This window comes from Scyliorhinus canicula, chromosome 16 (genome assembly GCF_902713615.1).
Source record: "Scyliorhinus canicula chromosome 16, sScyCan1.1, whole genome shotgun sequence".
Lineage (NCBI taxonomy): Eukaryota > Metazoa > Chordata > Chondrichthyes > Carcharhiniformes > Scyliorhinidae > Scyliorhinus > Scyliorhinus canicula.
Genome location: NC_052161.1, coordinates 117,777,612 through 117,790,635, shown reverse-complemented (window position 1 = coordinate 117,790,635; position 13,024 = coordinate 117,777,612). Strand labels below are relative to the sequence as shown.

Here is a 13,024-nt window from a genome sequence, read left to right as displayed (position 1 = left end):
AAAATTTACACCCCATCAACAGACAGTAAACGGTAACAAATACGAAATCAGTCCCCTTAACAATAACAACGATCCCATCCCCCCACCACCCCAAACAACGGCCCATCTGTCAATATATAAGCATCCAATAAAACAAACCCTCCCACGGTGGAAACAAAAAACAAAGGAGAAAAAGAAAAAGGAGTCCGGGACCGCCCATGGTCACCATTAACCTATAGAGTCCACTCTTCCCCACTACACTCAATGCCATCCAACCTCGGAAAGAGTACCGTACATGATACCCAAGAGTAACTGGGCGCTTTTTAAGGAACACAAGTGAGAAATTGGTTTAACCCCCAGAAAGAATCAGAGGGGGAGAATTCCCAACCGCTCCTTATCAAGGACAAGAAAGGGCAGCACGGTAGCATTGTGGATAGCACAATCGCTTCACAGCTCCAGAGTCCCAAGTTTGATTCCGGCTTGGGTCACTGTCTGTGCGGAGTCTGCACATCCTCCCCGTGTGTGCGTGGGTTTCCTCCGGGTGCTCCGGTTTCCTCCCACAGTCCAAAGATGTGCGGGTTAGGTGGATTGGCCATGATAATTTGCCCTTAGTGTCCAAAATTGCCCTTAGTGTTGGGTGGGGTTACTGAGTTATGGGGATAGGGTGGAGGTATTGACCTTGGGTAGGGGCTAGGGTGCTCTTTCCAAGAGCCGGTGCAGACTCGATGGGCCGAATGGCCTCCTTCTGCACTGTAAATTCTATGTAATTCTATGTAAGAAAGTAACTTAACCTGTTATTGAAAGAGAGCCTACTAGATTAATGGAAGCAGCGAGTGAAGGAGAGAATGTGAATGTGAGCAGATCGAGAGGGGGATTTCTCCAGGCCCCCATAGCCTGGGTCAGCTTTGCAGATAACACTTTATCCATGCGAAATAACTGTGCCTCCAGCCAAGCTGTTCCAGTACACCTACAACTTTGGCATCTTTCCAACAATCTGTCCTGTCCAGAAAATAAAGCAGGACAAATCTGATGCAGCCAGTTACCACCTTATCGGCCTGCTGCCAGGTGATGGAAGGTGCTGTCGACAGTGCTCAAGAGGCACTTACACAGCAATAACCTGCTCACTGACGCTCAGTCTGGCTTCCACCAGAGCCGCGACTTCAGGCCTCATTACAGCCTTGGCCCAAACATGGAAAAAGAGCTGAACTCCAGAGGCGAGGTGAGAGTGACTGCCCTTCACATCAAGGCAGCATTTGACCAAGTGATGCATCAAGGATCCCATCAAATTGAAATCACTGGGAATCAAGGGGGAAACTCTTCACTAGTTAGAGTCGAATCAAACACAAAGGAAGGTGGTTGTGGTTGATGGAAACCGATCATCTCAGCCCCAGAACATCACTGGTAGGAATTCCTCAGGATAGTGTCAGAGGGCCAACCACCTTTGATTGTTCCATTAATAATCTTCCCTCCATCATATAGTCAGTAATGGGGAAGTTTGCTGATGATTGCATAGTGTTCAGCACTATGCATTGCTCTGCAGTTACTTAAGCAGTCTGTGTCCACAGGCAGCAAAACCTGGACAATATTCAGGCTTGAGTTGCAAAGTGGCAGGTAACATTTACTCACATGGTTGCCAAGCCATAATCATCTCCAGTTTGAGAGGATCGAGCCATCTTCCCTTGATGTTTAAATGCATTACCATCATTGAATCCAGAGGCTGGGAGTTCTGTGGTGAGGAACCCAGATCGTTTCTACCATTTCCGAGGCACAAATCAAGTGTGATGGAATGCGCTGCTCCTGCTGGGATAAGTGAATCTCCAACTGCACTCACCAAGCCCAACTCTACCACCTGCCACCTGCCACCTGCCACCTGCCACCAAACCAGACACCCACCAAACCACACACCCACCAAACCACACACCCACCAAACCACACACCCACCAAACCACACACCCACCAAACCACACACCCACCAAACCACACACCCACCAAACCACACACCCACCAAACCACACACCCACCAAACCGCACACCCACCAACCACACACCCACCAAACCACACACCCACCAAACCACACACCCACCAAACCGCACACCCACCAAACCACACACCCACCAAACCACACACCCACCAAACCGCACACCCACCAAACCACACACCCCACCAAACCACACACCCACCAAACCACACACCCACCAAACCGCACACCCACCAAACCACACACCCACCAACCACACACCCACCAAACCACACACCCACCAAACCACACACCCACCAAACCAGACACCCACCAAACCACACACCCACCAAACCACACACCCACCAAACCAGACACCCACCAAACCACACACCCACCAAACCACACACCCACCAAACCGCACACCCACCAACCACACACCCACCAAACCAGACACCATCCTGACCATCCCGGTCGCTGGGTCAAAACCTTTAAACTCCCTTCCTAACAGCGCTGTGGGTGTACCTACACCAGATGGACTGCTACGGTCAAAGAAGTTGGCTCACCACCACCTTCCCAAGGACATTTAGGGATGGGCAACAATTCTTGTTCTTGCCAACAACGCCCACATCTCAAGAATTAATTGGGTTTTTTTAAATTTAGATTACCCAATTATTTTTTCCAATTAAGGGAGCAATTTAGCGTGGCCAATCCACCTACTCTGCACATTTTTGGGTTGTGTGGGCGAAACCCACGCAGACACAGGGAGAATGTGCAAACTCCACACGGACAGTGACCCAGAGCCGGGATCGAATCTGGGTCCTCAGCGCTGCGAGGCAGCTGTGCTAACCACTAGGCCACCGCGCTGTCCATAAGAATTAATTGTTAAAACAAAATCTCCTGGTTTTGTTTTGATCACCTGAGGAGATCAGAATGAATATCTTTTACCTTTCTCGCTGATTCTGGATTTTTCTTCTCTGTTCTATCTCATCACCTAATCTCCTGACCCCCTCCATTGCCTCTGTGTTGTCAGGATGCTTGTCTGATATCTGATAATGGATGAGCTGCAGTTTCCTCTAACCACTGGGAAGACAGAAGCCATTATCTTTGGTCCCTCGCCAAAACCAATTCCAGTTCCCTCCCTTTCCCGTTATCCCAGGTTTACCCAGACTGCTCACAACTTCGGCATCCATTTGGCTGTGAGATGAGCTTCTCTCCTCATGTCCTTATCATCACCAGATCGGCTTCATTCCACCTTCCTAACATTGCCGGACTGGGAAGCCAGTGTAGCTCAGCGAAGCAAGGAGGAATGTTTGAAAGGAATTTGGTGCGAGTTTGGATATAGACAGTAGAGCTTTGGATGAGCTCAAGTTCATGGAGGTGGGAGCGAGCAGGAGAACAATGGAATAGTCCAGTCCAAGGCTAACAAAAGCATGGGCAAGGGTTACAGCAGCAGAATAGCGGAGGTGAGGCCAAGATGAACAATAATATAGTGATGGGAAGAGATAGATTTGATGCTGGAGAAGATAACTGGTCCATGGCACAGTGGTTTTTACTGCTGTCTCACAGCTCCAGGGGCTCAGGGTTGATTGACTATCTGTGTCAAGATTTCATGTTTTCCCCGTGTTTGCGTGGATGTCCCCCAGGTGAATCATAGAATCCCTTCAGTGCAGAAGGAGATCATTCGGCCCATCAAATCTCCCCCGACCCTCCAAAAGAGCAGTCCAGCCATGTGCACTGCCCCATCCACCCCACCCTTTCCCCATAAACTAACCTGCACATCCCTGGACACTAAGGGACAATTCAGCATGGCCTATCCTCCTAACCTGCACATCTTTGGACTGTGGGAGGAAATCGGAACGCCTGGAGGAAACCCATGCAAACTCCACACAGTCACCTGAGGCCAGAATCGAATCCGGGTCCCTGGCGCTGTGAGGCAGCAGTGCTAACCACTGTGTCACCGTGTTCTGTTTTCATCCCACAGTCCAAAGATGTGCAGGTTAGGTGGATTAGCCATGATAAATTGCCCCTTAGTGTCCAAAGATGTTCAGGTTAGGTGGGGTTACATGAGAACTGGTGGGGAGTGAGGGCTCTTTCAGAGGATCGTTGCAGACTCGATGGGCCAAATGGCCTTCTTCTGCGCTGTAGGGATTCTGTGAAGCTCACCTCAGCTTGGGATCACTCCTACACTGGGAGGAGCCACTATGATACACTCTAAATGTATATTTTTGGTACAGAACAGCGTTTGAGTTCCTGAATTGATGTGTTTATCAAAATGGTTTCTAAACTATTTAGAAAGACAGTCATTTGTATAGACTTTTAAAAAGTTACAGGTGAATAACGAAATTTATTTACCATTTCCTACTCAGTGTGAAATAAAAACTTGCATTTAAATAGTACCTTTCCTAAACACAGAGTGTTTCAAAATGCTTTATAACCAATTAAGTTTTTTATGTGTAGCCACTATTAAGGAGCAGAACACGCATCAGCCCTTCTTTGAAATTGTGCCATGGGATAGTTTGGAGAGAGAGCTTGAGAGAGCAAAGCGATTCCTCAGTTTAATGTCTCATCAGACAAGCAGCATCTCCGACAGTGCAGCACTCCAGCAGTACTGCACGGGAGTCTCAGCTTAGATATTAGGCTTGATTTTCTGGAGTGGGGCTTGACACCACAAACCTTCTGGCCCTGAGACATGAATGTTACCACTGACCCATGACTGACACAGGCATCACAGTAGCACAATTGGATAGCACTGTGGCTTCACAGCGCCAGGGTCCCAGGTTTGATTCCCCGCTGAGTCACTGCCTGTGCAGAGTCTGCACGTTCTCCCCATGTCTGCATGGGTTTCCTACGGGTGCTCCGGTTTCCTCCCACAGTCCAAAGATGTGCAGGTTAGGTGGATTGGCCATGATAAATTGCCCTTAGTGACCAAAAAGGTTAGATGGGGTTATTGGGGGATGGGGTGGAAATGGGGGCTTGGATGGGTCGGTGCAGACTCAATGGACCGAATGGCCTCCTTCTGCACTGTATGTTCCATGACACCACGAGCCATCTCTCTGTGAATCATTTAACTGCCTGTCATGGAGTTCTCAGGCCCATGAAATAAAGAGTAAATATATGTTTCAATGATGAAAATTTATCTATCTCTCACTCTCTGTGTGTGCCTATGTTTAGGATTCATCTGTGAATCAGAAATAGTTTGTTTTAAACCTCCAGTTGTGAAATTAAATGGGACAAATTATTGAATAAGAAATATGAAAATGCATAAAAGTAGTTACCAAGACTTTTTTGGGGGCGATAAGGCTCAGGATTGACATCAATTTCACCACCCAAGTCCTCTGGAATCCTACCATTTAATTCTCCACTTGTATCTGGTGCAACTCCACTAATTAACAGACCTGTCAATGTTTTGCATGATACATGGGTACATAGAAGATAGGAGCAGGAGGAGGCCGTTTGGCCCTTCGAGCCTGCTCCGCCATCCATCGCGATCATGGCTGATCATCCAACTCATTAGCCTAATCCTGCTTTGTCCCCATAGCCTTTGATCCTATTCTCCCCAAGTGCTATATCCAGCCGCCTCTTGAATATATTCACAGTTTTAGCATCAACTACTTCCTGTGGTAATGAATTCCACAGGCTCACCACTCTTTGTGTGAAGAAATGTCTCCTTATCTCTGTCCGAAATGGTTTACCCTGAATCCTCAGACTGTGACCCCTGGTTCTGGACACACCCATCATTGGTAACATCTTCCCTGCATCTACCCTGTCTAGTCCTGTTAGAATTTTATAAGTCTCTATGAGATCCCCCCCCCCTCATTCTTCTGAACTCCAGCGAGAACAATACCAACCTAGTCAATCTCTCCTCATATGACAGCCCCGCCATCCCTGGAATCAGTCTGGTAAACCTTCGCTGCACTCCCTCGAGAGCAAGAACATCCTTCCTCAGAGAAGGAGACCAAAACTGCACACAATACTCCAAGTGTGGCCTCACCAAGGCCCTGTACAATTGCAGCAACACATCCCTGCTTCTATACTTGAAACCTCTTGCAATGAAGGCCAATATACCATTAGCCTTCTTTACCGCCTGCTGCACCTGCATGCTTACCTTCAGCGAATGGTGCACAAGGACACCCAGGTCCCACTGCTCACTCCCCTCTCCCAATTTACAACCATTCAGGCAGTAATCGGCCTTCCTGTTTTTGCTTCCAAAATGAATAACCTCACATTTATCCAAATGATGCTGCATCTGCCATTGGTTTGCCCACTTGCTGTAGGATCCCTGCATCCTCGTCACAATTCACCCTCCCACCTAATTTGGTATCTGCAAACTTTGAGATGTTACATATTGTTCCCTCATCCAAATCATTAATATATATTGTGAAGAGCTGGGGTCCCAGCACCGATCCCTGTGGTACCCCACTAGTTACTGCCTGCCAATTTGAAAAGGACCCATTAATCCCTACTCTTTGTTTCCTCTCTGACAACCAGTTTTCTATCCACCTCAATACATTTCCCCCAATCCCATGCGCTTTAATTTTGCACAACAGTCTCTTATGCAGAACTTTGTCAAACGCCTTCTGAAAGTCCAAATATACCACATCAACTGGCTCCCCCTTCTCGACTGTACTGGTTACCTCTTCAAATAATTCCAACAGATTTGTCAAGCATGATTTTCCCTTCATAACTCCATGGTGACTCTGACTGATCCTGCCACTGCTTTCCAGATGTTCTGCCGTAAAGTCCTTGATAATGGATTCAAGCATTTTCCCCACTACCGATGTTAGGCTTACTGGTCTATAATTCCCTACTTTCTCTCTACCTCAATTTTTTAATATTGGAGTGATGAGAGCTATCCTCCAATCTGCAGGGACAGTTCCAGAGTCTATAGAATCCCAGAAGATGACCACCAATGCATCCACTATTTCCAGAGCCACCTCCGTTAGCACTCTGTGATGCAGATTCTCAGGCTCTGGGGATTTATCCGCCTTCAATCCCATCAGTTTTCCCAGCACCATTTCTCTACTAATGTTGATCTCCCTCAGTTCTTCCCTCTCACTAATCCTTTCATTCTCCAACATTTCTAGGATCTGATTTGTGTCCTCATTTGTGAAGACAGAACCAAAGTATGTATTCAATTGCTCAGCCATTTCTTTGTCCCTTATTATGCATTCCCCTGTTACTGTCTGTAGGAGGCCTACATTTCTCTTTTCCAATCTCTTTCTCTTCACATATCTATAGAAACTCTTAGTGTCAGTCTTTAGGTTGCCTGCAAGCTTCCTTTCATACTGTACTTTCCCTTTCTTAATCAATCCCTTTGTCCTTCTTTGCTGAATTCTAAACTGCTCCCAATCCTCAGACGTATTAGTTTTCTTGGCCAATCTGTATGCTTCTTCCTTGTATCAGATACTATTTCTAATTTCCTTTGTAAGCCTTTGTAGGGCCCTCTTAGCCCTTTTGCTTTTGTGCCAGACAGGAATGGACAGTTGCTGTAGTTCCTCCATGCGTTCCTTGAATGTTTGCCATTGTTTATCCACTGTCATCCCTTTAAGTAACTCTCCCCAATCTATAAAGGCCAACTCACGCCTCATATCCTCATAGTTACCTTTATTAAGATTCAGCACCCTAGTCTCCGAATCAACTACTTCACTCTCCACCTTGATAAAAAATTCTATCATGTTGTGGTCGCTGATCCCCAAGGGGTCTCGTTCAGCCAGATTGGCAATGATTCCGTTCTCATTACACAGTACCCAGTCTAAGATGGCCTGCTCTCTAGTTGGTTCCTCCACATGTTGGTCAAGAAAACCATTCCGTATACACTCCAGGCTGTGAATCAAAGCCCCAGTTATTGGAAATGTCGAGAATTAACATAAGCTTGGTACAATTGCTGTACTCAAATGGTCATCCTTCTTAATTAAATTGCACTTAAAGCTGTGCAAAGTACTTCACAGATTAGTGTCAGGGAACACAACAAAAAACTTAGCGGGCAGCACGGTGGCCTAGTGGTTAGCACAACTGCCTCACGACGCTGAGGTCCCAGGTTCGATCCCGGCTCTGGGTCACTGTCCGTGTGGAGTTTGCACATTCTCCCCGTGTCTGCGTGGGTTTCGCCCCCACAACCCAAAAAATGTGCAGAGTAGGTGGATTGGCCACGCTAAATTGCCCCTTAATTGGAAAAAATAATTGGGTAATCTAAATTTATATTAAAAAAAACTTAGCATCTAAATAGTGAGAGATTGCAGAACTCGGAGATGTAGAGGGATCTGGGTGTCCTTGTGCATGAATCACAAAAGGCCAGTATACAGGCGCAGCAAGTAATTAGGAAAGCTAAAACAATGTTCTCATTTATTGTGAGGGGAATTGAATACAAAAGTAAGGAGGTTATGCTTTAGTTCTGAGTACTGGTGAGACCACATCTGGAGCATTTAATGCACAATATTGATGGGCAGCACGGTAGCATTGTGGATAGCATAATTGCTTCACAGCTCCAGGGTCCCAGGTTCGATTCCGGCTTGGGTCACTGTCTGTGCGGAGTCTGCACATCCTCCCCGTGTGTGCGTGGGTTTCCTCCGGGTGTTCCGGTTTCCTCCCACAGTCCAAAGATGTGCAGGTTAGGTGGATTGGCCATGATAAATTGTCCTTAGTATCCAAAATTGCCCTTAGTGTTGGGTGGGGTTACTGGGTTATGGGGATAGGGTGGAGGTGTTGACCTCGGGTAGGGTGCTCTTTCCAAGAGCCGGTGCAGACTCGATGGGCCAAATGGCCTCCTTCTGCACTGTAAATTCTATGATAATCTATAATTCTATGATATTGGTCACCTTATTTGAGGAAAAATGTAAAAGCTTGAGAAGCAGTTCAGAGGTTTAATAGACTAATCCATCCTTCTCAACCTTGCCCCTTGCCCGAGTGTGTTGACTCTCAAGTTAAATCAAAAAGGGAGAGCAGCCGATGGTCCTCGAGGACGATGCCAACTTTAATTTTAATTCACGTGGAATGGGTCTTATAAGGAGAGGTTGGACAGATTAAACTTGTATTCACTAGAGTTTAAAAGTGACTTGATTGAAACCTTTTAAGATCCCGAGGGGTATTGACAGGGTGAATGTGGAGAGCAGTTTCCTCTTATGGGAGAATCTAGAACTAGGGGGTCACTGTTTCAAAATAAGGGATCTCCCATTTAACACAGAGATGAGGAGAAATATTTGCTCTCAACATGGGCGTGAGTCTCTGGAACTTTGCATGTTTTTAAGGCAGATGTGGTCAGAATCTTGATAAATAAGGGGGTGATGGGTTACCGGGTGTAGATGGGAGGTTACAACAGATCATCCATGATCTTATTGAATGGTGGAGCAGTTTCGAAGGGCTGAGTGGCCTACTCCTGGTCCTAGTGCATATGTATGTTCCTATGTCACTGTGGCTCTCAGGAGAGCTGTTGTGAACTAGAGTGGTGAGGAGACTTGATGATAGATTATTGAGCCTGAGGTAAGCTCACATTGTTCTGACACCTCACCAACTTGTCATTCTTTCCATGCAAATCTGGCAGCGAACATTATCAGGCTATCTGGCCACTGAGGCCATCACAGTGAAGCCCAACTCTATTCTTCACCCACTGCCCATAATTCGTGCTTTCTGCATGGATCACCAGAGAACGAATTGGAGCAGTGGCCATGGCTGTATCACTGGCCCAGCTGAGATCAGTTGAATCCCTATATAAACAACCAGTATCTGAGGAGAAGCCGCACTCTCGTTTTTAATCTTCTTAAAAGAAAATTGAATTAAAGGGCAATTTAGTGTGGCCAATCCACGTACCCTGCATATCATTTGGGTGGTGGGGTGAAACCCACGCAGACGCGGGGAGAATGTGCAAACTTCACACGGGCAGTGACCCGGGGCCAGGATCAGACCCGGATGCTCGGTGCAGTGAGGCAGCAGTGCTAACCACTGTGCCACCGTGCCACCCTTCGATTTGAATCTTCATCAGGAATTCAGCCAAGCTAGCTGCTGTATCCATCGGGGAGTAACAGTAGGCAGGCTTGACTAAAACAGCTAGGCCTCAACGTAGTGTTAACCAATGTAGCCAGTATGTCAGTCGATAAAGTCTGACAGTAGGAAGCTACCACAGACCCAGAGCACAAGGTAGGCGCCTCAGGAGGAATTTCACACTGGAGTGGGGGCTGGGGCCATCCTGGGGCAGAGGAGGCCCAAGGTTCCCTTGTGGTACCTGAAGAAATGTTTTCCTCTGATCTTCTTTGCTTTCTCTGAATGTTTCCCCCCCCCCCCCCCCCCCCCCAACTCCCTTTTATAAATTTTATCACACAAATGTCTGGTTTCTGCAAGTAGAAAATGTAATTTGTGATAATTGAAGCTTATAATTAAACTGCCGCCAGAAATACGAAGAGAACATTGTAGAAAGGTTTTGCTTTATTTACCATTCCTCCGTTGTTCAGACGAGAGGTTAAAATGGCACTCGGTGTTAATGAACATTGATCTGTATATTTACATTTGCAGTGGACCAGGTTGGGGGAAGGATTTGGCATTTTCCATGCTCCATTTTAACTGCTTGGTTGCAACCAGGCGAATTAAATCAGACCCCCATAATCTTTGAATTTAATCTTACAGAATTACGGAAGGGAATCAGATATAATCAATTAGAATAAAATCACACAGTATATAAAATGAAGAATACAAGTACAGAATAATCTTAATAAAACCAGATGAGAACTATATACCCTCTTCCCGTGTTTCTTTCCATCCCACCCTCTTTGGTTTATCTCCAGTTTCAAAGAGGGTGATTCTTGCAAGTTGCAGTTGTTGAACCACCCTCTGGTATCTCAGCCATATCGACATTCTCCTCAGGAACCTGAGCAGAGACCATCAGCAGGGTATTCGATCATGGGAGCATCAGAGCCGAGGACAATTCTGTCCTTACTTGACATTTACAACGTACACTTATCAGCAGGGGCTGCTGAACCCTGATCAAAAGTGGAAACCTTAACCAACCCCTTTCTCCTGTTCCCTGCTTGAGATGCTATGGGTGCCCCACGTCAGGCAAAACTGGTATCAGCTAATGGACCAGAGAACCAGGACTGAAACTGGAACATTTGCATCCTCTCTGCCCACGCCACACAGACTTTGCCCAGAAAACCAGAGGTTCAGTGTTTCATTGTGTTCCAAACACCCATCACAATTTCAGTGCTCCTTACATGTCAAAAATACACATTCATTATACATAATTTTATCTTAACAAAATTTGCATTTCCTTCTGAAGTGTTGTGTGGGTGTAGAGTTTTAATTGGATCTCGCTAGCGCTTTCTTTTTGTGTCTGCCTCTGCCTGTCTGTTTGAATTACATTTTTCTCTGCATGTATGTGCATCTGTGCATGCATGTGTTTTTGTGTGTGTGTGCATGTTCATTTCATGTGTATGTGTGAAAGTAAATAAAACGAAAATCGCTTATTGTCACGAGTAGGCTTCAATGAAGTTACTGTGAAAAGCCCCTAGTCGCCACATTCCGGCGCCTGTTCGGGGAGGCTGGTACGGGAATTGAACCATGCTGCTGGCCTGCCTTGGTCTGCTTTAAAAGCCAGCGATTTAGCCAAGTGTGCTAAACCAGCCCCAGTGTGCATACGTGTGAATGCATGTGTTTTTGCGTGTGTATCTATGTATGCATGAATATGCATGCGAGTGTGTGCATGAGTATGCGTGAGTTACCTGAGTGTGTTATGTGTGTGAGTCCACACGTGCATGTGTGTGTGTGTACATGTGTGCCTGTGTGCGCGGTGCCTGCATCTGTTTACCTCTCCATATGTGTGTTTCCCTCCTTTCTCAGTGTATGTCTGTGTGCCTTTATTTGCCTCCCTTTGTGTCTATATCTTGTCTGTCTGTGTTATTTCTTCACTCTCTTATATCTGCAAAATCTTTAATCACCAGGAAATTAAATGAAAGGAGGATTTTGAAAAAAAAAAGTTTACAAGATTTATAAACGATAATTTTCTATACAAACAGTAATATGTTTGAAACGGCTGCACAGAGAGATTTCTGTGGTCTTAAAATGAAAACAGACTTACTAAATTACAGACGTTGTGAACCCAACACTGATCACCAAATTCTAATTATACTTTGCTGGATCTTGGGGAGGTATATATTAGTATTTGATTGGGATTCCTGCTTCATTTCTACAACAAATGGCATACTTTAAAGACTTTCTCCTTAAATAAGTCTGCATGTTTTTTTTAAAAATTTTGTTATATTTTACTTTTCTTCCTAAAGTTCAACAAATAAACCAAACTAGAATTTGATACCAAACTTCATTTTTTTTTTGTTTCTTCTTGTCTCATAGTCTCTTTTTCTCTACTCTTCTTCTCTGCCATGTTTGAGGGCAACTTGCTCATCATGGTGAACAATCTGAGGCGATCCAACCAGCTCCGGAACAGAGGCCTCTTCCTCATTTACGATGACATTAAAAAGTTGGGAATCTTGATGATGTTCCTTTCCACATGCCTGGCAGCTGCAGTGTACAATTTTCTCCACGAGTTTGTCCACTCTGGGCATTTCCTCATTGCCGGGGCATTCCAACATGACCTGTAACGCAACCCACAAACACCTTTAATACAACATTCCAAATTTTTAGGATTGCATTAAAAAAAAAAATCAATGGCTATTTCGGAACCCAGCTGAACAGAAGGCGAGCAATGTGAATGAAAAAGGAGGTAATTCAGAGTGTGGTGACTCATAGAATCCCTATAGCGCAGAAGGAGGCCATTTGGCCCATCGAATCTGCACCTAACTATGCCCAATCCCCCGCTTTATCCCTGTAACTCCATCCTAACCTTTGGGCAATTTAGCATGGACAAGCCACCTCACCTGCACATCTTTGGACCGTGGGAGGAAACCGGAGCACCCGGAGGAAACCCACACAGGCACGGGGAGAATGTGCACACTCACCATGTCTGGAATTGGACCTGGGACCCTGACACTGTGAGGCAACAGTGCTAACACGGTATTCTCAAGTTTGGAATTTAGAAGGCTGCAGTTTGCAGGAGTCTGGGAAAACTGAGGGAGGGTGGTGAAGGGTTCCAGAGTTTTGAGGTC

The 13,024-nt window shown here is 45.9% G+C and overlaps 1 protein-coding gene across 3 annotated transcripts in view; it reads right to left on the bottom strand.

Moving 5' to 3' along the window:
• Positions 1 to 10,333: 10,333 nt before the first annotated feature.
• Positions 10,334 to 13,024, bottom strand: part of nbl1 (NBL1, DAN family BMP antagonist) — a 47,176-nt gene continuing 44,485 nt past the window's right edge. For all 3 annotated transcript variants that reach the window (XM_038822144.1, XM_038822145.1, XM_038822146.1), the window contains one exon: positions 10,334 to 12,514. In XM_038822144.1, the coding sequence (XP_038678072.1) occupies positions 12,284 to 12,514 (231 nt within the window). In that variant the 3' untranslated portion in view covers positions 10,334 to 12,283. The remainder of the gene's footprint in view (positions 12,515 to 13,024) is intronic.